General features: G+C 52.2%; 1 protein-coding gene across 1 annotated transcript in view; it reads left to right on the top strand.

The window, feature by feature from the left end:
• Window positions 1–18462, top strand: part of LOC104309251 (contactin-4) — a 416486-nt gene extending 398024 nt beyond the window's left edge. Inside the window, exons 16-24 of the mRNA XM_054180010.1 lie at window positions 3163–3321; window positions 5258–5407; window positions 7031–7101; window positions 8710–8944; window positions 9717–9832; window positions 11170–11356; window positions 12268–12380; window positions 14079–14247; window positions 17856–18462. Of these exons, the coding sequence (XP_054035985.1) occupies window positions 3163–3321; window positions 5258–5407; window positions 7031–7101; window positions 8710–8944; window positions 9717–9832; window positions 11170–11356; window positions 12268–12380; window positions 14079–14247; window positions 17856–17956 (1301 nt within the window). The 3' untranslated portion in view covers window positions 17957–18462. The remainder of the gene's footprint in view (window positions 1–3162; window positions 3322–5257; window positions 5408–7030; window positions 7102–8709; window positions 8945–9716; window positions 9833–11169; window positions 11357–12267; window positions 12381–14078; window positions 14248–17855) is intronic.
• The last annotated feature ends 4861 nt before the right edge of the window (window positions 18463–23323 follow it).

Raw genomic sequence — 23323 nt, 5'->3', positions numbered from 1 at the left:
GTCACCCCGAAGCCATGTCCCTCAGCATTGCACCCACACAGCTTTGGAACTCCTTCAGGGATGGGGACTCCACCACCGCAGTTTGCTGCTTCCCAGATGGAAATCAGGATAGTGCTCTCCACACAGGTTAATAACCCACCCTGCTTCCCAGGCAGCACCATGAGGGATGGGGGAGTGGACAGACTGAACAGTCAGGTTTGGTTTCTGATGAGGTGCAAGATGGATGATCAAAACTTCCCTGCAAATCCCCACTCAACCCTACCAGGCACAGGAGGAGCTGCTGAGGGCACTGGGGCCGGTTAGCAGGGGGATCAGGAGGCTGAGGGGAGATCTTCTGGCTCTCTTCTCTGATAGAATTCTTTTGGTTGGAAGAGACCTTCAAGACCATCAAAAATTATGCCAGGTCACCACTAAACCATGTCCCTGAGCACCACATCAACACAGACTTGAAATCCTTCCAGGGATGGGAACTCCACCACTGCCCTGGGTAGCCTGGGCCAGGGCTTGACAACCCTTTGGGGGAAGAAGTTGTTCCTCATGTCCAACCTACACCTCCCATGGTGCAACTTGAGGCTGTTGACTCTCCTCCTGTCACTTGCTCTTGGGAGAAGAGTCCAACTCCTACCTTGCAACAATCTCTTTTCAGGGAGCTGTAGAGACCAAGAGAGTCTCTCCTGTCAGCCTCATTTTCTTCAGGTTAAACGAGCCCAGTTCCCTCAGCTTCTCCTCTTTCACACACTCATCCAACAGCCACACTCACACACATCCATGCCCTGAATTGCACCAGCTGAGCTGCTTTCTTTGCTGACCTGTGCAGCAGAAAGAGCATGCAGGTTATTCAGTGCATTGCTGCCCAGCAGCATGGCTCCGCTGCTGGGATGAACACGATGCAGGAACTTCGCTGATGGAGGCTCTGATATGAGGTGGCTGACTCCCCAGCCCTGGAGGTGTTTCAAAGAGGCAGAGATGTGGTGCTGAGGGACATGGGTTAGCACCAGCCTTGGTAATGAGAGAATGGCTGGATCTTAAAGGTCCCTTCCAACCAAAACAACTTTATGATCCTGTGATTGCAAGATCTATTCAGCACCACCCACAGGGGATCTGTAAGTAGGACTGGAGCAGAGATGCAATTAGTTAACCTGAGCCTGGATCCATACAGTAAACCTGATCTATATTTTCCAGCTCATTAGCTTTGAGGAGAGCAAACTTTGGTGCTGCTCTGTACCTGCAACCCTCAATTCTTGTCGACCCCCAAGTCACAGTTTGCCTGCTCTCCATGGGACACAAGTTGTCAGGCAGCTCAGTGAGAGCAGGAGAGCACTGAAATGAGAAAGTCCTCCTTTAGCAAAGCTGTGCCAGAGTGAAATCATAGAACCACTGAGGTTGGCAAAGGCCTCTAAGATCACCAACTCCAACCATCAACCCAACACCACCATGTGCAAGACTAGCCCTGAACATTCACTCAGCAGTGTGCCCTGGTCTCTGCCTGGGCATTTCTGTTATCCTCAGAATATTGTTAGGCTTTCCACCACGTTTCCCCCACAGGATTATGAGCACAGATGTTCTGAACCATGGTGCTGGGCAAAGAGTTTGGTCCCTGGAGGCACTGAGGCCGCTTCTCTCATCCCCCAGGAGGTTGCTCCTCCTTAAACCAGCTCTCAGGTTTTTGTTGCAGTGTGAGCTCAGGTTAATTTGGGCACAAATGTTGCCTAACAGCCTCAGTTGGGTAATTTCCTTGGTGCTGGCTCTGTAAACAAACAAGAGGAACATCACAAACAAGAGGAACATCAAATTCTCGTGAGGAAAGACCCCTTGGTGGTGGTAAAAGCGCTGATCTCACTCTCTGAAAACATCAATGGGGACATCTCTGGCCAGGCCAGTGGTCCCATGGCTGTGCTGTGAGCTGTCTCACCAAACCCATAAAAACTGGGAAGTATCCCTGGACTGTGAGACTGGAGAGGGAAGTGAAGAGCTGGTGCATGACTAGAGCCTTCAGGATCGTCTTTAGAAGTTTTTTCCATACTGGAATTGGGTCAAAACAAGAAGAAATTGGATCCTGGAATGAAAATCAATGATTTATGCCAGGGAATATCAAATGAGCGTACAGAAGTGACCCCTGGCACCAGTACACAGAATCCCAGCAGGGTGGGGGTTGGAAGTGACCTCTGGAGATCACCCAGTCCAACCCTCTTGCCCCAGCAGGGCTCTCACAGCAGCTTGCCCAGCAGCACAATGCCCAGGGAGGGTGGAAGCTCTCCACACCAGGAGACTCCACAACCTCTCTGGGCAGCCTGCTCCAGGCCTCCAGCACCCTCACAACAAACAACTTTCTCCTCCTGCTCAGATGGAACCTCCTGGGTTCCAGTTTGTGCCCATTGCCCCTTGTGCTGTCCTTGGGCACCACTGAGCAGAGCCTGGCCCCAGCCTCTTGCCCCCCACAGCTCCTTTAGCTCTTGCTGAGCATTGCTCAGCTGCCCTCTGGGGCTGCTCTTCTGCAGGCTCTCAGCCCCAGGGCTCTCAGCCTTTGCTCCTCACAGAGCTGCTCCAGGCCCCTCAGCATTTCTCAGCCTCCAGTGGACTTTCTCCAGTAGTTCCTTGTCTTTTTTGAACTGTGGAGCCCAGAACTGGACCCATCCCCATCCCTGGAACCATGCCTGGGGTTCTGAGCAGCCTGCTCTGGTTGAGGATGTCCCTGTTCATTGCAAGGAGGTTGGAGTAGATGAGCTTTAAAGGCCTCTTCCAACCCAAACCATTCTCTGAGTCTGTGAACACATTGGGCTGTCCTCAGACACAATGCTCATTCCAGGCAGGCCCTTTCTTCCTCACCAGCCTCTGGGTGCATCCTTGCTGCAGCCACCGCTCCTACTCATCCAGGAGCCAGTCCTGCAGCAGCAGCCATGAGTTGGCAGAGCTGATCCCGAGTGCTGCAGCAAGTGCCTTGCTCTGCAGGGTGAGCTCAGGTCTGCCCCAGCACTGCTGCTCACATGGAGCCATCTGGAGGCAAGGGTGAAGCTTGTGGTCTCTGGGTTTGAATCTCTCTCCCATGCCTTCTAATCTCATCTGGGCAACCTCTGTCCTGACTAAGAGAAGACAACCAGGAGTGCTCCTTTCTTGGACTACTGCAAAGCTCCAAGCACCTCTCTCTTGTAATCCTTCCAACAGGTCCCCCAGGTCCACCAGAAGCTGTGACAATAGATGAAATCACTGACACCACAGCTCAGCTGTCCTGGAGGCCAGGAGCAGACAACCACAGCCCCATCACGATGTATGTTGTCCAAGCAAGGACTCCCTTCTCGGTGGGGTGGCAAGCAGTGAGCACAGGTAGGTCCATCACAGGGTCACACATTGTATCAGGTTGGAAGGCACCCCCCAAGGGCATCTTGTCCAACCCCCCTGCAGGCAGCAGGGACACCTCCAACTAGAGCAGGCTGTCCAGGGCCACATCAATCTGAGCTTCAATGTCTCCAGGGATGGGGCCTCAACCACCTCCCTGGGCAACCTGTTCCAGTGTTTCACCACTCACTGTGCAGAACTTCTCCTGATGTCCAACCTAAATCTGCCCTGCTCCAGTTTCAAACCATTGCCCCTGGTCCAATCTCCACAAGCCCTTTGGAACAGTCCCTCCCCAGCCTGCCTGTGGGTCCCCTTCAGATACTGAAATGCAGCTCTGAGGTCTCCCTGGAGCCTTCCCTTCTCCAGGCCGAGCAGCCCCAACTCTTTCAGCCTGTCCCCATAGCAGAGCTGCTCTCTGATCATCTTTGTGGCATCTTCTGGACTCAGTCCATCAGGTCCATGTCTCTCTTGGGTTGGGGGCCCCACAGCTGGACACTGCCCCAGGTAAGGTCTCAGCAGAGTGGCAGAATCACCTCTCCATCAGCTGGCCTTCATAGAGCACCACCTGTGGAAACACATCCATCAGGTCCCACAGATGGGCTGAGAGGAGCAGCTGTGCCCCTGGAGGGAAAAGTAATTTCAGTGGCTGCAGAGCTCTGCTCTTATTAACTACTTTCAAGTCTGGCAGCCCAAAGATGGAAGGCCCAGCCAGGGCTGTTACTCATCCACTTTTCTCATGAATGTTTAAGGGAAACCAGAATGGATTCCTACCTTTTGTTGCCACACAGGAGATATACAACAGTAATTGTGGTCTCTGCAGACATCTCTCAGGGCCAGCCCAGTGCCATCTGGCTTATCTTTCAGCAGAGTTGCTTTCCTGATGGAGGGAAAAAGCCCCCTGAGGTCATTGCTCCTTCCCTCAGAGGTTCATTTTGCACCAGGAACCAGTTAATTACGTTCCAGGGCCAGGGTGTTTTCAAGAGGGGGAAAACAAAGCCCCTTAAAAGCTGCTGTCCTGACACTTTGCTTCCCAAAAATAAGTGGCAATCCAGGAGACCCTCTTCAAGAGCAGGAATTCCTGGGCTCCTTCTCTGCAGCCAACCAAACGCTGGAGAAGTGAGAAAGGGTTTAGCAGTCCTCACCCAGGTTGTGTTTAGGGGAATCCCTCCTTCCCTCCTTCCCTCCTTCCCTCCTTCCCTCCTTCCCTCCTTCCCTCCTTCCCTCCTTCCCTCCTTCCCTCCTTCCCTCCTTCCCTCCTTCCCTCCTTCCCTCCTTCCCTCCTTCCCTCCTTCCCTCCTTCCCTCCTTCCCTCCTTCCCTCCTTCCCTCCTTCCCTCCTTCCCTCCTTCCCTCCTTCCCTCCTTCCCTCCTTCCCTCCTTCCCTCCTTCCCTCCTTCCCTCCTTCCCTCCTTCCCTCCTTCCCTCCTTCCCTCCTTCCCTCCTTCCCTCCTTCCCTCCTTCCCTCCTTCCCTCCTTCCCTCCTTCCCTCCTTCCCTCCTTCCCTCCTTCCCTCCTTCCCTCCTTCCCTCCTTCCCTCCTTCCCTCCTTCCCTCCTTCCCTCCTTCCCTCCTTCCCTCCTTCCCTCCTTCCCTCCTTCCCTCCTTCCCTCCTTCCCTCCTTCCCTCCTTCCCTCCTTCCCTCCTTCCCTCCTTCCCTCCTTCCCTCCTTCCCTCCATCCCTCCTTCCCTCCTTCCCTCCTTCCCTCCTTCCCTCCTTCCCTCCTTCCCTCCTTCCCTCCTTCCCTCCTTCCCTCCTTCCCTCCTTCCCTCCTTCCCTCCTTCCCTCCTTCCCTCCTTCCCTCCTTCCCTCCTTCCCTCCTTCCCTCCCTATTAGCCTCTCAGGCAGCTGCAGGCTGCTGTTCTCAGCAGCCTTTCACACGTGGCTGTGGGTTTTGGCTGCCCCCCTGACCTGTGGCTGTCTCCCAGTCCCCGAGATCATCGACGGCAGGACGTTCACCGCCACCGTGGTGGGGCTGAACCCTTGGGTCGAGTATGAGTTCCGAGTGGTGGCTGCCAACCTGATCGGCATTGGAGAACCCAGCAGACCCTCAGAGAAGAGAAGAACTGAAGAAGCTCGTGAGTCTGAAATAAATACTCAGCACTGTGTGGCAGTTTGAGGCCAGGGGCTACAGAGTTGAGACCTCCAGTGTCCAGAGTGCCCAGCCCCGTGGGTGGACACAGGAAATAAGAGAATCTCCTCCTGCATCCCTATAAACCTGGCTGCAAAGTTATTTTCTCTCTTCCTTCCCTCTCTGCTCCCATGGGAGGTACCTCTCTTATCTCCTGGGGTGTTTTTACTGTGCAGTTATGCCCTAGGCATGGGGGGTGTGGTGTGGCCCTGATGGGTCTCAGGAGAGAGAAATGAAGAGGGGCAGTTTGGACCTGGCCAGCCTGAACCAGCCTAGAAATGAGGCAGGGGGAGAAAGAGCCCTGGGGCTTATGGTAAACCCCAGGTGGGGGAAGGAAGAGCACTGGTTTGAAGTGGTTGGTGTTAAGCCCAGACTGTGGATTGTTTTGTATTTGATGTGCTTTGCTGTGCTCACCACTGTGTAACTGCAGCATCATAGTTTGTAAATAGCCTTTCCAGTTAAGCTTTCCAGTGCTGACCAATCCATTGTGTCTGAGCATTATTCTTTTGCCCCTTTTGGAGCATTATTCTTTTGCCCCTTTTGGAGCAATAGAGCAATCTGGCTGCTCATTAAACCATGGCACAATGCTAACAGAGGAAGCTGAGGAGCTCTTCCTGCGCCCATTGCTCTCTCCTCCCTCATAGCACATTATTTGTGTGCACAGAACGGGCAAAGGAGGCTGTGGAGCTCCTGATGGGCTCCATGATTCTTGCAGTGTAGGAAGACTTCATGCCCTTTCCCTGCAGAAAGCAAAGATTAGCCAACAAATGTATTTGGGCAGGTTTTTGGGGGTGGGGGGAAAAGGTTGATGAGAGAGGTGAGCTCTGAGAGCAGGTCCTCTGGTTTCCCTTGAGCTGTGTGGTGGCAACTGAAGCACAAAGCTACAGCATGTTGAGAGCAGGGGTCTGAGCTTCACAACTGGAGAGCCAGCAGTCCCTGGATGCTTCTGTGGTTCTTGAAGTAACTTGGACCTCACACTGTGGGCCATCTGTGTTGGAGCAACCACCTTGGGCTGCCCTTTGGGTTGGATCATTTCATGAACTTCCTGAAGGTCTATCATCTGTGACCCTCTCCCAGACACACCACTGCCACCTGGGGCCACGCTGCCTCTTCAGCCCTGAGAGCTTTCATGCTGCCTGATGCTGTCCCTGTCTTCTGACCTGGCAGAGAAGGGTCCCAGCAAGGTGTAGGCTCAGCATGGTAGCTGCAGGGATATGGGAAACCCCTGGCAGATGGCTCCTGGGTTCTGTTTCCTCTTGTAATGGAGGAGAATATGGCATAGGAAAATAAAATGAAAGCCCTTTTTATGGAAGACAAATGTTTAAACAAAACAATTAGTGACTGAATCCACAAGTTAATTGGCACACTTCTAATGCACTGCTATTGACACACTCTTAATGTGCTGTTTGCCATGGCAAATTAGTCACTTCCTAATAGCATCTCTGGTACCCAGCAGGAGAAGGCCAGCAGAGTCCTGCTGCTGTGCAGCTCTGTTCCATGTCACTGTGCTCTTCTGCCTTCACAGCTGCCACCTTCATCTCCTGCACCTTTTTGTTTCTTTTCCTTGCAGTTCCAGAAGTGACCCCAGCTAATGTCAGTGGAGGTGGAGGGAGCAAGTCTGAGCTGGTCATTACATGGGAGGTAGGTGGAGAGCAGACTGAGAGGGATATTCATACAGCCCTGACTGGCATCATAGAGCCACAGAATGGTTTGGGTGGGAAGGGACCTTTCAAGGTCATTCAGTCCAACCCCCCTGCAGTCAGCAGGGACATCCCCAACTAGAACAGGATGCTCAGATCCCCAAACAACCTGACCTGGCATGGGCCAGCTCCCACCTCTCTGGGCCACTTAAGCCAGTGTCTCACCACTCTGTGTAGCATATTTCTTCCTTCTCTCTACTTCAGGTCTCCCTTTTTATGTTCATCACTCCTTGTCCTGTCACAACAGACCCTGCTCAGAATTCTGGCCCCAGCTTTCTGATTGTCCCTGTGAAGCACTGAAAGGCCACCAGAAGGTCTCTCTGGAGCCTTATCTCCAGGCTGAACAACCCCAACTCTCTCCCATCATTGCTGTGGCCTCCTCTGCCCCCACTCCAACAGGTCTTGAAACCCACCCCCCAGATATTTATAGACATTGATAAGGTCCCCTCTCAGCCTTCTCCAGACTAAACAGCCCCAGGCCTCTCAGGTTTTCTTCATAGCAGAGATGTTCAAGTCCTGCAATCACTCTTGCAGCCCTCTGTTGGCCTCTCCCCAGCAGGTCTCTGTCTCTCTTGAATTAAGGAGCCCAAAACTGGACAGAGTATTCCAGGTGTGGCCTCACCAGAGCAGAGCAGAGGGGGAGGAGAACCTCCCTTGACCTGCTGGCCACACTTTTCTCTACGCAGCCTAGATCCAGGGCAGCAAAGATTTAAGAGCAGAGAGCAGCAGCGGCAGCCTGGCTTTGGCTTTCCTTGCTGCTATGGAAAGGCAGCAAAAGGAGATGCAGAGCTGAGAAATGTTTAATATTCCTCCAAGCAGTGGAGGTCAGAGTTTTAGTCATTTGTCTGCTGATATTTCCCTGCCCTGATGGGATGCAGCTGGCATATTTTCCTAATAATGAACTTCACCAGACATGCCACTTAGCACTGCTGCTGACCCAGCTGGCAGCAGGAATCACCAGAGAGAATTTTAAGGTCATTAAAAAAACCCCTTATAAATGGCTTTGTGTGTGTGTGTCCTCACCACACAGCTCAGCCTGCTACAATTCCTCCTCTTTTGGACTAATTAGCCACTCTGTGTCTCCCAAAGAGACTGCAAGATGCTTCCAAAACACACAAGACAAGAAGATCAGTCCTTGTGTTTTGGTAGAGCACTCAGTTTACTCTTTCTTAAGTGTCTAGAGGTCTTTCCTTTCATAGAACCACAGAATCAATAAGGTTGGGAAAGACCTCAGAGATCATCGAGTCCAACCTATTACCTCACACCCAACACCTCCTGGCAACTAAGCCATGGCTCCAAGTGCCACATCCAAGCCTTTGCTGAACACCTCCAGGGACGGTGACTCCACCACCTCCCTGGGCAGCACCTCCCAATGGCCAATCTCTCTTGCTGGGAAGAACTTTCTCCTCACCTCCAGCCTAACCCTCCCTTGGCACAGCTTCAGGCCATGCCCTCTTGTCCTGTCGCTGTTTGCCTGGGGGCAGAGGTGAGCCTGCAGCCCGGGAGCTGCACAGTGCCCGAGGTGACAGCGCGCTCTGCTTGCCCGCAGACGGTGCCTGAGGAGCTGCAGAACGGAGGAGGCTTCGGGTACGTGGTGGCCTTCCGCCCCTTCGGCACCATCAGCTGGATGCAGACCGTGGTGGCCTCCCCGGACGCCGCCAGATACGTGTTCCGCAACGAGACCCTGCCCCCCTTCTCCCCCTACGAGGTGAAGGTTGGGGTCTACAACAACAAGGGGGAAGGCTCCTTCAGCCCTGTCACCGTCGTCTACTCCGCAGAGGAAGGTAAAGCCAAGAGCCCAGCCCCACCGCGGGGCTCACGGCCAGGGCTTGGCCTGGCTGCCAGGGTTTAGCATCCTCCTTGAGGGATCCTGCCCCCAGCCTAAACTTGCCAGAGCAGCTCAGTTGGACAGCAGCTGAAGCTGTGCTTACAAGCACAACTACAGTCTGAAGTATGGAATCATAGAATCACAGAGCTGTCAGGGTTGGAAGGGACCTCAAGGCTCAGCCAGTTCCAACCCCCTGCCATGGCCAGGGACACCTCACACTACAGCAGGTTGCTCACAGCCACATCCAGCCTGGCTTAAAAACCTCCAGGCATGAGGCTTCCACCACCTCCCTGGGCAACCTGTGCCAGGCTCTTACCACCCTCATGGGGAGGAACTTCCTAACATCCAATTGAATCTCCCCACTTCTAGTTTTGCTCCATCCCCCCCAGTCCTATTACTCCCTGACACCCTCAGAAGTCCCTCCCCAGCTTTTTTGTAGCCCCCTTCAGATACTGGAAGGCCACAAGGAGACAGTGGCTCCTCTTGTCCTAATTACAGGATGTGGGAGCCTGGCTTCAGCTTGCTAATGAGATCTGATTACTCCTCAGGTGGAGGAGAGGACCTGTGTGGCACAGGCTGACAGCCCTTCCTCCTGAGGTGTGCAAGGTTGTTTGGTCACACACACTGGGGACACTAAATCCCTTCCAACTTCAAGAATAATTGAATAGAAAATGGAAAATTCTTCATTCCTGATTGATTTTTATTTCTTTTTTAACTCCTCTACCCAGAGCCAACTAAAGCCCCAACCACTGTCTTGGCCAGAAGTCTTTCTGCCTCAGATGTTGAAGTTTCTTGGGCACCCCCTTGGGAGAACCAGCACAAAGGAAGGATACAGGGGTACGAGGTATGGAAACACAACTCAGTGTCCTTGAGGAAACGCAGTGGGTGGTCACTGAGGTGCTGCTCCTGCCTGCCATGGGGTGGAGGGGTTCCTGCAGCTTGTCTCATCAGAGTGGTTTTGGTTGGAAGAGACCCTTGTGATTACCAAGTCCAACCATTAACCCAGCACTGCCAGCTCACCACTAAGCCATGTCCCTCAGCACCATCCTCCAGGGATGGAGACTCCTGGGGACTCCACTACCTCCCTGGGTAGCCTGGGCCAGGCCTTGACAACCCTTTTGGGGGAAGAAATTGCTCCTCCTGTCCAACCCAGCACTGCCAGCTCACCACTAAGCCATGTCCCTCAGCACCATATCCTCCAGGGATGGAGACTCCTGGGGACTCCACTACCTCCCTGGGTAGCCTGGGCCAGGCCTTGACAACCCTTTTGGGGGAAGAAATTGCTCCTCCTGTCCAACCTAAACTTCCCCTGGCACAATCTTTCCTGTTGCATATTCCTTGGGAGAAGAGTCTGACACACACACACCTTGCTCCAGCCTCCTTTCAGGGAGCTGTAAAGAGCAATGAGGTCTCCCCTCAGGCTCCTTCACTCGAGGATGAACACCCCCAGTTCCCTCAGCAGCTCCTCACCAGCCTTATTCTCCAGACCCTTCAACAGCTTCTTTGCCCTCCTCTGAACCTACTCCAGCCACTCAATGTCCTTCTGGGAGTGAGGGCCCCAAAACCAAACCCAGTGTTTGAGGTGTGCCATCCCCAGTGCTGAGTACAAGGGGATGATCCCTGTCCCGGTCCTGCTGGCCACACTGTTGCTGATCCAAGCCAGGACGCTGGTGGCCCCCTGGGCACACAGTGGCTCCCGCTGATCAGCACCCCCAGGTCCTTTTCCCCTGGGCACCTTTCCAGCCACTCTGACCTCAAGGAGGGATTGTAAGAGGGTGTAGGACTTGTACACTGCCGGCCGCGCATCCCCGCCGGCCGCGCATCCCCGCCGGCCGCACATCCCCGCCGGCCGCGCTTCCCCGCCGGCCGCACATCCCCGCCGGCCGCACATCCCCGCCGGCCGCACTTCCCCGCCGGCCGCACTTCCCCACCGGCCGCGCATCCCCGCCGGCCGCGCATCCCCGCCGGCCGCGCATCCCCGCCGGCCGCGCATCCCCGCCGGCCGCGCATCCCCGCCGGCCGCGCATCCCCGCCCGCCGCACTTCCCCGCCGGCCGCACATCCCCGCCCGCCGCGCATCCCCGCCGGCCGCACTTCCCCGCCGGCCGCACTTCCCCGCCGGCCGCACATCCCCGCCGGCCGCACATCCCCGCCGGCCGCACATCCCTGCCCCGCTTCCCAGGTCAGGTGCTGGAGAGACGACGAGAAGGAGGAAAGCGCCAAGAGGATCCGAACGGTCGGCAACCAGACCTCGGCCAGGGTCGGCAACCTGCGTGGCAATGCCCTCTACCACCTGGCAGTCAGGGCCTACAACACCGCTGGCACCGGCCCCTCCAGCGCCGCCGTCAACGTCACCACCAGAAAGCCTCGTGAGTGCCCCTGGGGCTGGGGGCTCCTCCTGGGGGGTAGCTGCCAGCACTTCCCTCTCTCGTCTCTAAGCTTTCTTGAGTCTGAATGCCAGCACGGGGAGTGAAGGGAGCTCTGGAGATCCTCCAGTCCAAGCCCCCTGCTCCAGCAGGGCACCCACAGCAGCTTGCCCAGGAGCACAAGGACCAGGGCGGGTTGGAAGCTCTCCACACCAGGAGACTCCACAACCTCTCTGGGCAGCCTGCTCCAGGCCTCCAGCACCCTCACAACAAACAACTTTCTTCTCCTCTTCAGATGGAACCTCCTGGGTTCCAGTTTGTGCCCCTTGCCCCTTGTGCTGTCCCTGGGCACCACTGAGCAGAGCCTGGCCCCAGCCTCTTGCCCCCCACAGCTCCTTCAGCTCTTGCTGAGCATTGCTCAGCTGCCCTCTGGGGCTGCTCTTCTGCAGGCTCTCAGCCCCAGGGCTCTCAGCCTTTGCTCCTCAGAGAGCTGCTCCAGGCCCCAAAGCTTTTTCCTGTCTGGAGGAGCTGTCAGCCTTGTCTTTGCTGGGTTCTGTGCAGGAGATGTACCAGCCTGGGTTGTATGGGGGGTTTTTTGCAAGGCTCATCTCAGTGAGGAGTGAGCAGAGCAGGCAAAGCTGCAACCACCACTGTGCAGGAGAATTAAATATTTATCTCATGGCTCAGGAGGGCTTTCTTCTTCTGGCCTCAGGCATGTCAAGCAACTGCCTGAACCCTTTTCTTCACTTAGAGCACTGTGTTGTGTCACACCTCCTGTGACCTTGAGGACACAGAGCAGTGAAACAGCTCATTAGCTTGGCAGAGTGATGGTGGTACAATCCTCACTGGTGCTGGGAGAGATCCAGCTGGGAAATGCTTCTTAGTGACACAGTGCTGTGTGTGTTTTGGAACAGCTCCCAGTCAGCCCCCTGGGAACATCATCTGGAACTCCTCTGACTCCAAGATCATACTGAACTGGGACCAGGTGAAGGCGTTGGACAACGAGTCAGAAGTGAGGGGCTACAAAGTGAGTATTTGGTCACAGCACTGCCCTGCACCTCCTGCTTCACCACCCCCTTGGGCCTCCAGAGAATCCTCACCAAGCTGCAGGGGGTGCCAGATTGTTTAGGGCACATTGCCCCAAGTCCAGTGTCAAGCTGGGGGTTGCAGTGCAAGACCAGACGAGGTGCTCTTCACGGCACTTCCATGGGTTGCCAGATCCACACTGGAGCACTCCCCCAGAGCCAGGCCATGGCCACATAGACTGAGCACATTCTGCTGGCTGCTCACCCTCACCACAGTGATGCTTGGCCCTGTGGGTCTCACCCCATGGACCCTCACCTCCTCCTCTCCTCTGAAGCTCCCACCTGCAGGACTGCTCTCCTGCCTTTGGTGGAGACCTTCCAAGGGCTGCAGCTGACTAATTGCAGATCAATAAAATGCCTTTTTAATAGCCCCCATCTTCATCAGAAAGCAAAGGCAGGAGGAGAAGAAAGAGAATCCTCCTTGGTAGCCAACTGAATAGGGTATCATTTAACTGGAGGGGAGTCTTGGGAGGAATTCAGCACCTTACACAAGGGTTCCATTTGGCCCAAAGAAGTCAGTGATGGGCAACTGGCAGCCATTGCCTTGAGGACTGAGTCATGCAAACATTTCCCACCAGAGCCTGAAGTGATGAAGGACCTGGCTGTGCTCTGTCTGTTGTTCACAGTCTGGAGTGCCAGCAGCAGCAGTTTGGTGAGCCTGGGCCAGCTCTCCTGGATTCCTCCACTAACTTCTAAGTCTCTTTGGTGCACTCTGTTGAATTGTCAAAAATAAGCCATTCCTTGGGGGTTTTAGTCAAAACCTCAGCAGTTGGGCCCAGCTTTTCACAAGGTGGTTTAGATCTGAAATGCAAATTAAGAAGCCAGTGGAAAGGGGGTGAAAGAGACTCATGACCCTGGAAAAGCAAGCTCCAGCTAGGGAGCTTCTAAAAGGGCTTCTTTGAGCACAGCTTTAGGGTAAGCAGATTCCTTTCCTTGACCACAGCAAATCACTGCTCACATTTACTGTTTTTTTCCTGGAAATCATCTCCTTGATGTCACAATTGAGGATCTAAATGAGTAGAATTCCCAGGTCTTAGAAGGTAATTCAAACAAAACAGTTCTTCTGGGAGGGTGTTCCCAGCACTGCACCACCCCCTCGCCTCCCCACTCAGCTTCCTGATGAAGCACCACCACAAGTTCTGACTCCTCTGCACAAGCCTCGTGGTTTATTTTAGCTTCATCAAGCTAAATACTTCAGTGAAGGGCTCTGCCATGCAGAATCTTAGAACTGGGTTGGCAAAGCCCTCTAAGGATCATCAAGTCCAATCATCAACCCACCCACCCCCCCAGCCATCAAACCATGGCCCCAGGTGCCGCAGCCACACGTTTCTTGAACACCCCCAGGGACAGTGACTCCACTACCATCCCAGGGCAGCCTGTTCCAATGCCTGCCACCAATGTACCAAATGTACCGAGGGCACAGTGCTGCACAGCAGCATCAGCCTCCTCTCAGTGTCACCTCCCTGCCTGGGCACTGTCACCACTGTGCTGGTGGTGGATCCCCAGCAGAACCCCCCCTAGCCCCTTTATGACCAGACCCTGTCTCTGAGCATCAGGAGGAGGAGAAGAACAGCAGCATCCTTAGGGCAGTGGATGCCCAGGCCCTTTCTACCTCCTCTTCTCTCTCCCTTTCGCTGCAGGTCCTCTACAGGTGGAACAGGCAGAGCAGCACATCGGTGATAGAAACAAACAAGACCTCTGTGGAGCTCTCTCTGCCGTTTGATGAGGACTACATCATCGAGATCAAGCCCTTCAGCGACGGCGGCGACGGCAGCAGCAGCGAGCAGATCCGAATCCCAAAGATATCAAGTAAGGAGGGGGCTGCTGCCTGGCAGCTGCCTGAACCTGAGCCAGCAGCATGCTCAGGTGGCCAAGAAGGCCAAGAGCATCGTAGCCTGGATCAGCAATGGTGTGGCCAGCAGGACCAGGCCGGGGATCATCCCCCTGTATCATTAGGTGTGGGTGTGTGAGGCCAGAGCTACAGTACTGAGTTGAGCTTTGGGGCCCTCACTACCAGAAGGACATTGAGGGGCTTGGAGTGTGGCAACAAAGCTGGAGAAGGGTCTGGAGAACAGGGCTGGTTGAGACATGGCTGAAGAACCTGGGATTATTTAGTGTGGAGAAGAAGAAGCTAAGGGGAGACCTTCTCTCTGCAGCTCCCTGAAAGGAGGCTGTAGTGAGGTGGAGGTTGGGCTCTTCTCCCTTGTTACAAGTGATAGGATGAGAGGAAATGGCCTCAAGTTGCACCAGGTTTTTGACTGAAAGGGTTGTCAAAGGTTGGACCTGGATGCCCAGGGAGGTGGTTGAATCCCCATCCCTGGAGGTGTTTCAAAGAGGCAGAGATGTGGTACTCAGGGACATGATTTAGCACCAGACTTAGAGAGCAGAGTTAGAGAATGATTGAACTCAAAAACTTTAGAGGTCTTTTCCCACCAAAATGATTCTGAGGATGGGAGGAAGCAGGGTCTGTGCTCACTCTGACAGCTGCCAGGCCATGAGGAACCAGTGTCCCTCTGCTCCTCACCTGCTGCTGGCACAGACCTGCTTCACCCCAGGCCCTGTGCCTACAAATGGGGATGAAGCCAAACCCTGAAGCTGAGCAGGGGCAGGCTACAGGTCTGGCCTTCTCAAACCCAGATGTTCCACCTTCCAGCCCACACTGATGATATGGATGAGGGGATTGAGTCAGTCATCAGCAAGTTTGCAGATGACACCAAGTTAGGAGCAGATGTTGGTCAGTTAGAGGGTGGAAAGGCTCTGCAGAGGGACCTCGACCGACTGGACAGATGGGCAGAGTCCAATGGGATGGCATTTAACAAGTCCAAGTGCCAGGGGCTGCACTTTGGCCATGGCAACCCCATGCAGAGCTACAGGCTGGGGTCAGAGTGGCTGAGAGCTGCCAAACAGAGAGGGACCTGGGGGTGCTGATTGACAGCCGCCTAAACATGAGCCAGCAGTGTGCCCAGGTGGCCAAGAGGGCCAATGGCATCCTGGCCTGCATTAGGAATAGTGTGGCCAGCAGGAGCAGGGAGGTCATTGTGCCCCTGTACTCTGCATTGGTTAGGCCACACCTTGAGTACTGTGTCCAGCTCTGGGCCCCTCAGTTTAAGAAGGACATCGAGACACTTGAGCGTGTCCAGAGAAGGGCAACAAGGCTGGGGAGAGGCTTTGAGCACAAGCTCTATGAGGGGAGGCTGAGGGAGCTGGGGTTGTTTAGCCTGGAGAAGAGAAGGCTCAGGGGTGACCTCATTGCCCTCTACAACTACCTGAATGGTAATTGTAGGCAGGAAGGGATTGGTCTCTTCTCCCAGGCACCCAGCACCAGAACAAGGGGACACAGTCTCAAGCTGTGCCAGGGGAGGTTTAGACTCGAAGTGAGGAGAAAGTTCTTCACTGAGCGAGTCGTTCGTCATTGGGATGTGCTGCCCAGGGAGGTGGTGGAGTCACCGTCCCTGGAGGTGTTCAAGGGGAGATTGGACGTGGCACTTGGTGCCATGGTGTAGTCATGAGGTCTGTTGGGACAGGTTGGACTTGATGATCCTTGGGGTCTCTTCCAACCTTAGTTATACTGTGAGACTGTGATACTGTGATTTCTGGTGGCACCCTGGGGGGGTTTCAAAGCCATGGAGACATGATGCTGAGGGCCATGGTTTAGTGGTGACCTGGCAGTGCTGCCTTCAGGGCTGGACTCAATGATCTTCAAGGTCTCCTCCAACCCCAACTATTCCATGACTCTGTTCCTAGATTAAGCCTGAAGAAAGACCATGCTACAAAATTTGTGTTCAAGATCTCTAGACCTTTCCAGTCTCTCACTTCCACACTCGTTTATACATTGAATATATGGCTGCACTGCAGCTCCCTGGAACAAAACACAAAACATGGTGTTCAGAGGCTCTCAAATTTATAAGGCTACTGCCTGGCCATGTTCCTTTGTGTGTCTGAGGCATAAATATTTATTTAGGGAAATGAGGTTGTGTAGGAGAACAAGCAGGGAAGAGAGTATTTTATGAGCCAACATTGCTTCTGCAAAATCTCCATGTCCCAACTTCCATTAATAACAGCCCAGTTTATAAGCTGCATTAAATCAGGAGCCTCTGCAATGCAGGAACACAGAGTTAAATGTGCAGCAGTGTGAAAACCCTGGAGCCATCTCCAGCCTGGGTGGAGAATGTGGATGTGTGAACAGCCAGCAGCATCCTGGATCAGCAGTAGTGGGGCCAGCAGGAGTAGGGGGCAGGGGGGCTGGACTAGAGAAGAGAAGGGTAGTGGAACACTGCAACAGGTTGCCCAGGGAGGTGGTTGAGGCTTCATCCCTGGAGATCTTCAAGGTGAGGCTCAACAGGGCTCTGAGCAACCTGATCTAATTGGGGATGCCCCTGCTGACTGCAGAGTGTCCCTTCCAACTCAGACAATTCTATGATGTTATGATTCTATGATGCTATAACTAGATGATCTTTCAAAGCCCCTTCCAACCCAGACCATTCTAGGATTCTAAGATGCTATACCTAGATGACCTATGGAGGCCGCTTCCAACCCTGGCCAATCTATGATGCTATGACTGGATGATCTTCTGAGGCCCCTTCCAACCCAGACCATTCTAGGATTCTGTGATTCTATGATGCTGTGACTGGTGACCTTTGGAGGACCCTTCCAACCCAGGCCAATCTATGATGCTATGATTCTTTGACCATTCCATGATTCTATGATGCTATATGACTGAATGACCTCTCAAGGTCCCTTCCAACTCAGACCATTCCATGACACTATGTCTGGATGATCTTTTGAGGTCCCTTCCAACCCAGACCATTCCATGATGCTATGTCTGGATGATCTTTTGAGGTCCCTTCCAACCCAGACCATTCCATGATGCTATGTCTGGATGACCTTTCCAGGTCCCTTTCAACCCCTAACATTCCTTGATTCTGTGAGTGTCCCTCTGTACCAGGCACTGGAGAAGCCACACCTTGACTACTGGGCTGAGTGGTGGGAGAGGAGGTGGAGGTGGGTGGTGGGGGGTTAAGAAGGCTCAGGGGTGACCTCATTGCCCTCTACAACTACCTGAAGGGTGGTTGTAGACAGGAAGGGGTTGGTCTCTTCTCCCAGGCAACCAGCACCAGAACAAGGGGACACAGTCTCAAGCTGTGCCAGGGGAGGTTTAGACTCAAGGTGAGGAGAAAGTTCTTCACCGAGTGAGTCGTTCGTCATTGGGATGTGCTGCCCAGGGAGGTGGTGGAGTTGCCGTCCCTGGAGGTGTTCAAGGGGAGATTGGACGTGGCACTTGGTGCCATGGTCTAGTCGTGAGGTCTGTTGGGACAGGTTGGACTTGATGATCCTTGGGGTCTCTTCCAACCTTAGTTACACTGTGATACTGTAAGCTGCTGCCTCCACCGCTGACCGCTCTTCTCTTCTCCCCACAGATGCTTACGCGCGAGGCTCCGGCTCTTCGACCTCCAGCGCCTGCACCCTGTCAGCCATCAGCACCATCATGCTCTCGCTCACAGCTCGCTCCAGCCTATGACAAACAAGGAGAGAGAGAAAGAGAGAGAGAGAGAGAGAAAAGCCGAGGGGGAGGACCTCTTGTTTATAAAATATAAAGCAACATTTAGCTAGTTGTTTTCTTGAAGACACCCAGTACTAAGTAATCTTGTGGTCTGAGTACATCTTACTACTGGTAAAAGAGCAAAAACCCACACACAAAACCCACACACACACACAGAGAACAAAAACAACAAGGCAAATTAAAGGTAATGTTTCTTGCTTCTTTAGGAATGGCATTATACAGTACTTCCTCAAAGCAAATATTAGCTTTGTCTGAAGTTTCCTTGGAAACTCTGCAATGCACTGAAGACATCTGGAATATGATGTTACCAAAGCAGTTTACATATGTCCTTATATGCATATTTTTTATTCTCTATTTAGTGTTTTATAGAGGTTTTTTAACAACATGAGGATGTAGATATTAATTTGGGTTGGTTTGTTTGTTGGTTTTTTTTCCTCTGCTATTAAATAATAATAATAATTGCAAAGAAAAATAAAAAAAGGCAAAAAAAAAAAACCACCCCAACCCCACCCCCAACAAACAAACAAACAAACAAAAGGCTGAAGGGTGACAGGAGCTGGAGAAGAGGGCCTGGGAGTTTGTTTCCTTTCTGATGGAGAGGTCAAAGTGGAGCTCAAGAAACTGGCTGCAGCTTTTGCTGGACAGTTTCACCTGGCTACGTGTGGCAGGAGCACTCCAGATGTGCTTCCCAATGCAGCATCGGTACAAATGTTCCAAGGCAGAGCCAAGCTCCTCCAGCAGGGAGTTCCTGCTGGGTTGTGACTCTGCTTTCCAAGAGCTTTCACCTTACCAGCTGCTCAGCAAGCATCAAGAATCTTCTGTCTGCAAGAATCAACTCACAAAATGGGTCTGGGACTGAGGCAGTGTGTGCTGAGCTCTGTGAATCACAGAGTGCATGGGGCTAGAAGGGACCCTCCAAGGTCCTCTTGTCCAACACCCCTGCACTCAGCAGGGACATCAACTACAGCAGGCTGCTCAGAGCCCCCTCAAGTCTGACCTTGGCAGTTATGATGATCTTTGTGTTCAGTCAAGTGCTTACAACACACAGGTGGTTCTGTTTTATTCAGAGGCCTAAGCAAGACAGCCTTGAAGCACTGCAGTCCAGGAGAGACTCTTCACTTGCAGTTGGTGGTGGACTACAGGACATGTAGCTAACCTTCTGGAAAGAGTCCAGTTTGACTGTCTTGAAATAGGTTCATCTTTACCATCAGTAACATTACACTGGGCTGGAATGAAGATGGTGCAAGATGGGAGCTCTGCCTCTAGTGACAAAAAGCAATGGGTATCTGAAGGAGCCACTGACACAGATCTCATCCTTGGGTGCAAACCTGGCTAAGCCCGCCTCACTTTGGGGGGATTTAATTCCAAGGACCTTAGACCACAGTGACTCTGAGATGTAAAGCTGCCCTGGGCTCCTTGTCCCAACCCCCCCTTGCTTTCCACGTGCATTGGACCATAACTCATCAGCCTTTGTATCTCCACCGTATGGATCACAGCTCACAGGATGTCAGGGGTTGGAAGGGACCCAAATCGATCCTGGAGTCCAACCCCCCTGCCAGAGCAGGGCCATGCAATCTAGCTCAGGTCACAGAGGAACACATCCAGACAGGCCTTGAAAGTCTCCAGAGCAGGAGACTCCACAACCCCTTTGGGCAGCCTGTTCCAGTGCTCTGTGACCCTCACAGCAAAGAAGTTCTCCCTTGTGTTGAGGTGGAACCTCCTGTGCTGCAGCTCACATCCATTGCTCCCTGTCCTATCCCAGGGAGCAAGTGAGCAGAGCAGACACGGGAAATGCTTGGGAGCTCTGGCTGTGGATCCAGGAGCTTTGGAGGTGGGGGGGGGGGGTCTTTAGGCTAAACTCTTCCCAAAGACATCCTGAAGGCAAAAGAGAATCTCAGTGGAATGAAAACCCAACCCACACCACGCTCCAGACTGCCTCTTCTCCAGAGGACTGTTTGTTACTGCGGGGTAATTTTGTAAGCTCAGGCGGGAGAGCGCTGCCGAAAGGAACGGAATTTTCTAGACACTTTGCAACTTGAAAGGAGCTGCAGTAGGTTATTGTCCTTTTGGGTCTTTTCTTCTTCTTTTCATCTTCTTTCTTTATTTTCATATTTTTTTCCTTCTTTCCATCTTTATTTCCCTTCTTTTCAGCATATCTTCTTTTCATCTTCTCATCTTCTTCTTCTTCTCTCTCTTCTTCTTTTCTTCTTCTCTCTCCTCTTCTTCTCCTCTTCTTCTCCTCTTCTTCTCTTCTTCTTCTCTTCTTCTTCTCCTCTTCTTCTCTTCTTCTTCTCTTCTTCTTCTCTTCTTCTCTTCTTCTCTTCTTCTTCTCTTCTTCTTCTCTTCTTCTTCTCTTCTTCTTTTCTTCTTTTCTTTTCTTCTTTTTTTTCCTTCCTTTTCCCTTTTTTCTCTTCATCTTTTGCTCTTCATCTTTTCTCTCTTCTTTTCTTCTTGCTCTTCATCTTTTTTCTCTTCATCTTTCTCTTCATCTTTTGCTCTTCATCTTTTTTCTCTTTTCTTCTTGCTCTTCATCTTTTTTCTCTTCATCTTTTTTCTCTTCATCTTTTTTCTAATCTTTCTCTTCTCTTCATCTTTCTTTCTCTTCTCTTCATCTCTTTCTCTTCTCTTCATCTTTTTTCTCTTCATCTTTTTTCTCTTCATCTTCTTTCTCTTCATCTTTTTTCTCTTCATCTTTTTTCTCTTCATCTTTTTTCTCTTCATCTTTCTTTCTCTTCTCTTCATCTTTCTTTCTCTTCTCTTCATCTTTCTTTCTCTTCTCTTCATCTTTCTTTCTCTTCTCTTCATCTTTCTCTTCTCTTCATCTTTCTTTCTCTTCTCTTCATCTTTCTCTTCCCCTTTTTTCTCTTCTCTTCCCCTTTTTTCTTTCACCTTTTTTCCTTCTTTTTTTTTCCCCTTCCTGATAGTTTGCATTTGCCTGCAATTTGTCCTTTTAAATCATTTTTGTTCCCATTCCCTTGTTGTTGTTGTTTTCTTTTTTTGTTGTTGTCTTTTGCTTCCAAAAGGCTAAGAGTTAACTTTCTGACCTATAACCTATTTATTCAGTAACTCATAACCAGGATTCCACTTTGTGTACGAGTCAGGGGTGTTGCCCACCAGAGAAATATTGTCAGTATTTCAAGCTGTGTTCCTTTCTTAGTTTGATATGGTTACTTCTATGTAAAAAATTAAACAAAACAAACAAAAAAAAGAACTAAAAATAATAATAAAATTATAAAAAAGAGGAAAAAAAAATTTAAAAATCACAAAACCAAGAAAAAATTGATAACAACAACAACAACAACAAAAAAACTCAACCAACCAACCAAAATACTAAAAGCTTCTGTAGTTTTCAACCTGGTGTAAATGATATTTAACGGTGGCCTAGCAGATGTAATCTTTTTTTAAAGGTATTGGTAATAAATATTCTGTCATTTGTAAAGATACCTGTCCTCCCAGGAGCATTTGTCAAGATACCTGTCCTCCCAGGAGCATTTGTCCTCCACCTTTTCTTTCACCACCACCCCCAGCTTTTGCCCTGGGAGCAGGCAGGGCCTGCTGGGTTTGTCACTGAGGTGAAGAAGGGAAAGGGAAGTTGCTTTGAGTCAGAGCTTCCTGGAGGCAGGAACAATAATTAGCTTGTTTAGACAGAGATTCCTAGAATGGTTTGGGTTGGAAGGGACCTCCAAAGCTCCTCCAGTCCAACCATCCCCCTGTAGTCAGCAGGGACATCCTCATCTAGATCAGGTTGCTCAGAGCTCTGACCTTGAGTATCTCCAGGGATGGAGCCTCAAGCACCTCCCTGGGCAACCTGCTGCAGTGTTCCAGCAGCCTCCTGGTGCAGAACTTGTTCCTCACATCCAATCTCAGTCTGCTCTGCTCTCATTTCAAACCATTGCCCCTGGTCCTGTCACTGCAGGCCTTTGCACACAGTCCCTCTGCAGCCTTCTTGTAGCTCCTTTCAGGTACTGGCAGGCTGCTACTAGGTCTCCCTGGAGTCCTCTCTTCTCCAGGCTGAACACCCCCAGCTCCCTCAGCCTGGCCTTGTAGCAGAGGTGCTCCAGCCCCCTGATCATATTCAGGTCCTCCTCTGGAGCTGCTCTCTGATTTAATTCTGCTTCCAAAACTGACCCAAAAAAAACCCCAAACAAAAGTCTGTATGGATGCATTTGGGGTGATAATTGGGGTGATAATGTCTAATTATGACCTCCCCAAGCTCATGTGAGCTGGTGCTTAGAGTGGAGCCTCAGCAGCATGAGAAGCTTGGAGTGAAAAAGGGAAAAGCCAAACAAAAGGACCAAACTCAGGAGTGGAGCCTCTGCAGCTTGAGAAGCTTGGAATGACAGAAGAAAGGGAAAAGCCAAACAAAAGGACCAAACTCATCCTCACCATTACTGGTCTGACCACAGCCATCAGAGCCATCCAGGGCGGGCAGCAGCAGCTCCAGCACGAGCACCACCAACCTGCACCCGGAGCAGAGCCTCCTCCAGGTACAGCCCAGCTTCTCTGCTTTTCCTTCAGGGGTTCTGAGGGTTTGGGGAGCTCCTCACCAAAGCTGGTGAAGGGTCTAGAGAACAAAGTCTTGTGAAGAGCAGCTCAGGGACCTGGGATTGGTTAGTTTGGAAAAGAGCACCAAGAGCTGCAAACTCTCCCTGCCCAGGCTGTGTGTTGGTGCAGCTGAGGCTGTTTTCAGTCTGTGCCAATTTCCTTTCTTTTTTCCTCTTCCTCTTTCTTCTTTTTTTTTCCCTCCTTAAGCTTTAATCTTAAAATTGAGGCTTTGGGGGTTTATGAAGTCCAGAATGGGTGCTGTGGCTACTTAGAAAGCAAGATGGAAGAACTTTCACTCAGTACAAGAGGGACACTTCTTCTAGCAATGAGCTGGGTTTCCATGGAAGTTACTCAGGTTATCTGCTGGGTTCACACAGTTTCAACTCAAAGTGTTCCAGTGAAGGCCAACTGTGGGGCCTCACTCTCATGAGGGCTTTGCTGTAGCTGCACAGCACTGGGGGTGACAGCTCTGGGGTGCTCTACAGCTTCTTCTACTCTTTTCTTTGCCCCACCTTCTTTCCATGACTCTTTTTCTCTTCTCTCCCTCTTTTCCCTCCCCTCTTCCCTCCCCTCTTCCCTCCCTCTTTTCTCTCCCTCCTTCCCTCCCTCCTTCCCTCCCTCCTTCCCTCCCTCCTTCCCTCCCTCCTTCCCTCCCTCCTTCCCTCCCTCCTTCCCTCCCTCCTTCCCTCCCTCCTTCCCTCCCTCCTTCCCTCCCTCCTTCCCTCCCTCCTTCCCTCCCTCCTTCCCTCTCCTCTTCCCTCTCCTCTTCCCTCTCCTCTT

This window comes from Dryobates pubescens, chromosome 1 (assembly GCF_014839835.1).
Source record: "Dryobates pubescens isolate bDryPub1 chromosome 1, bDryPub1.pri, whole genome shotgun sequence".
NCBI classification, from domain to species: Eukaryota; Metazoa; Chordata; class Aves; order Piciformes; family Picidae; genus Dryobates; species Dryobates pubescens.
This window is presented reverse-complemented; position numbering and strand designations above follow the sequence as displayed.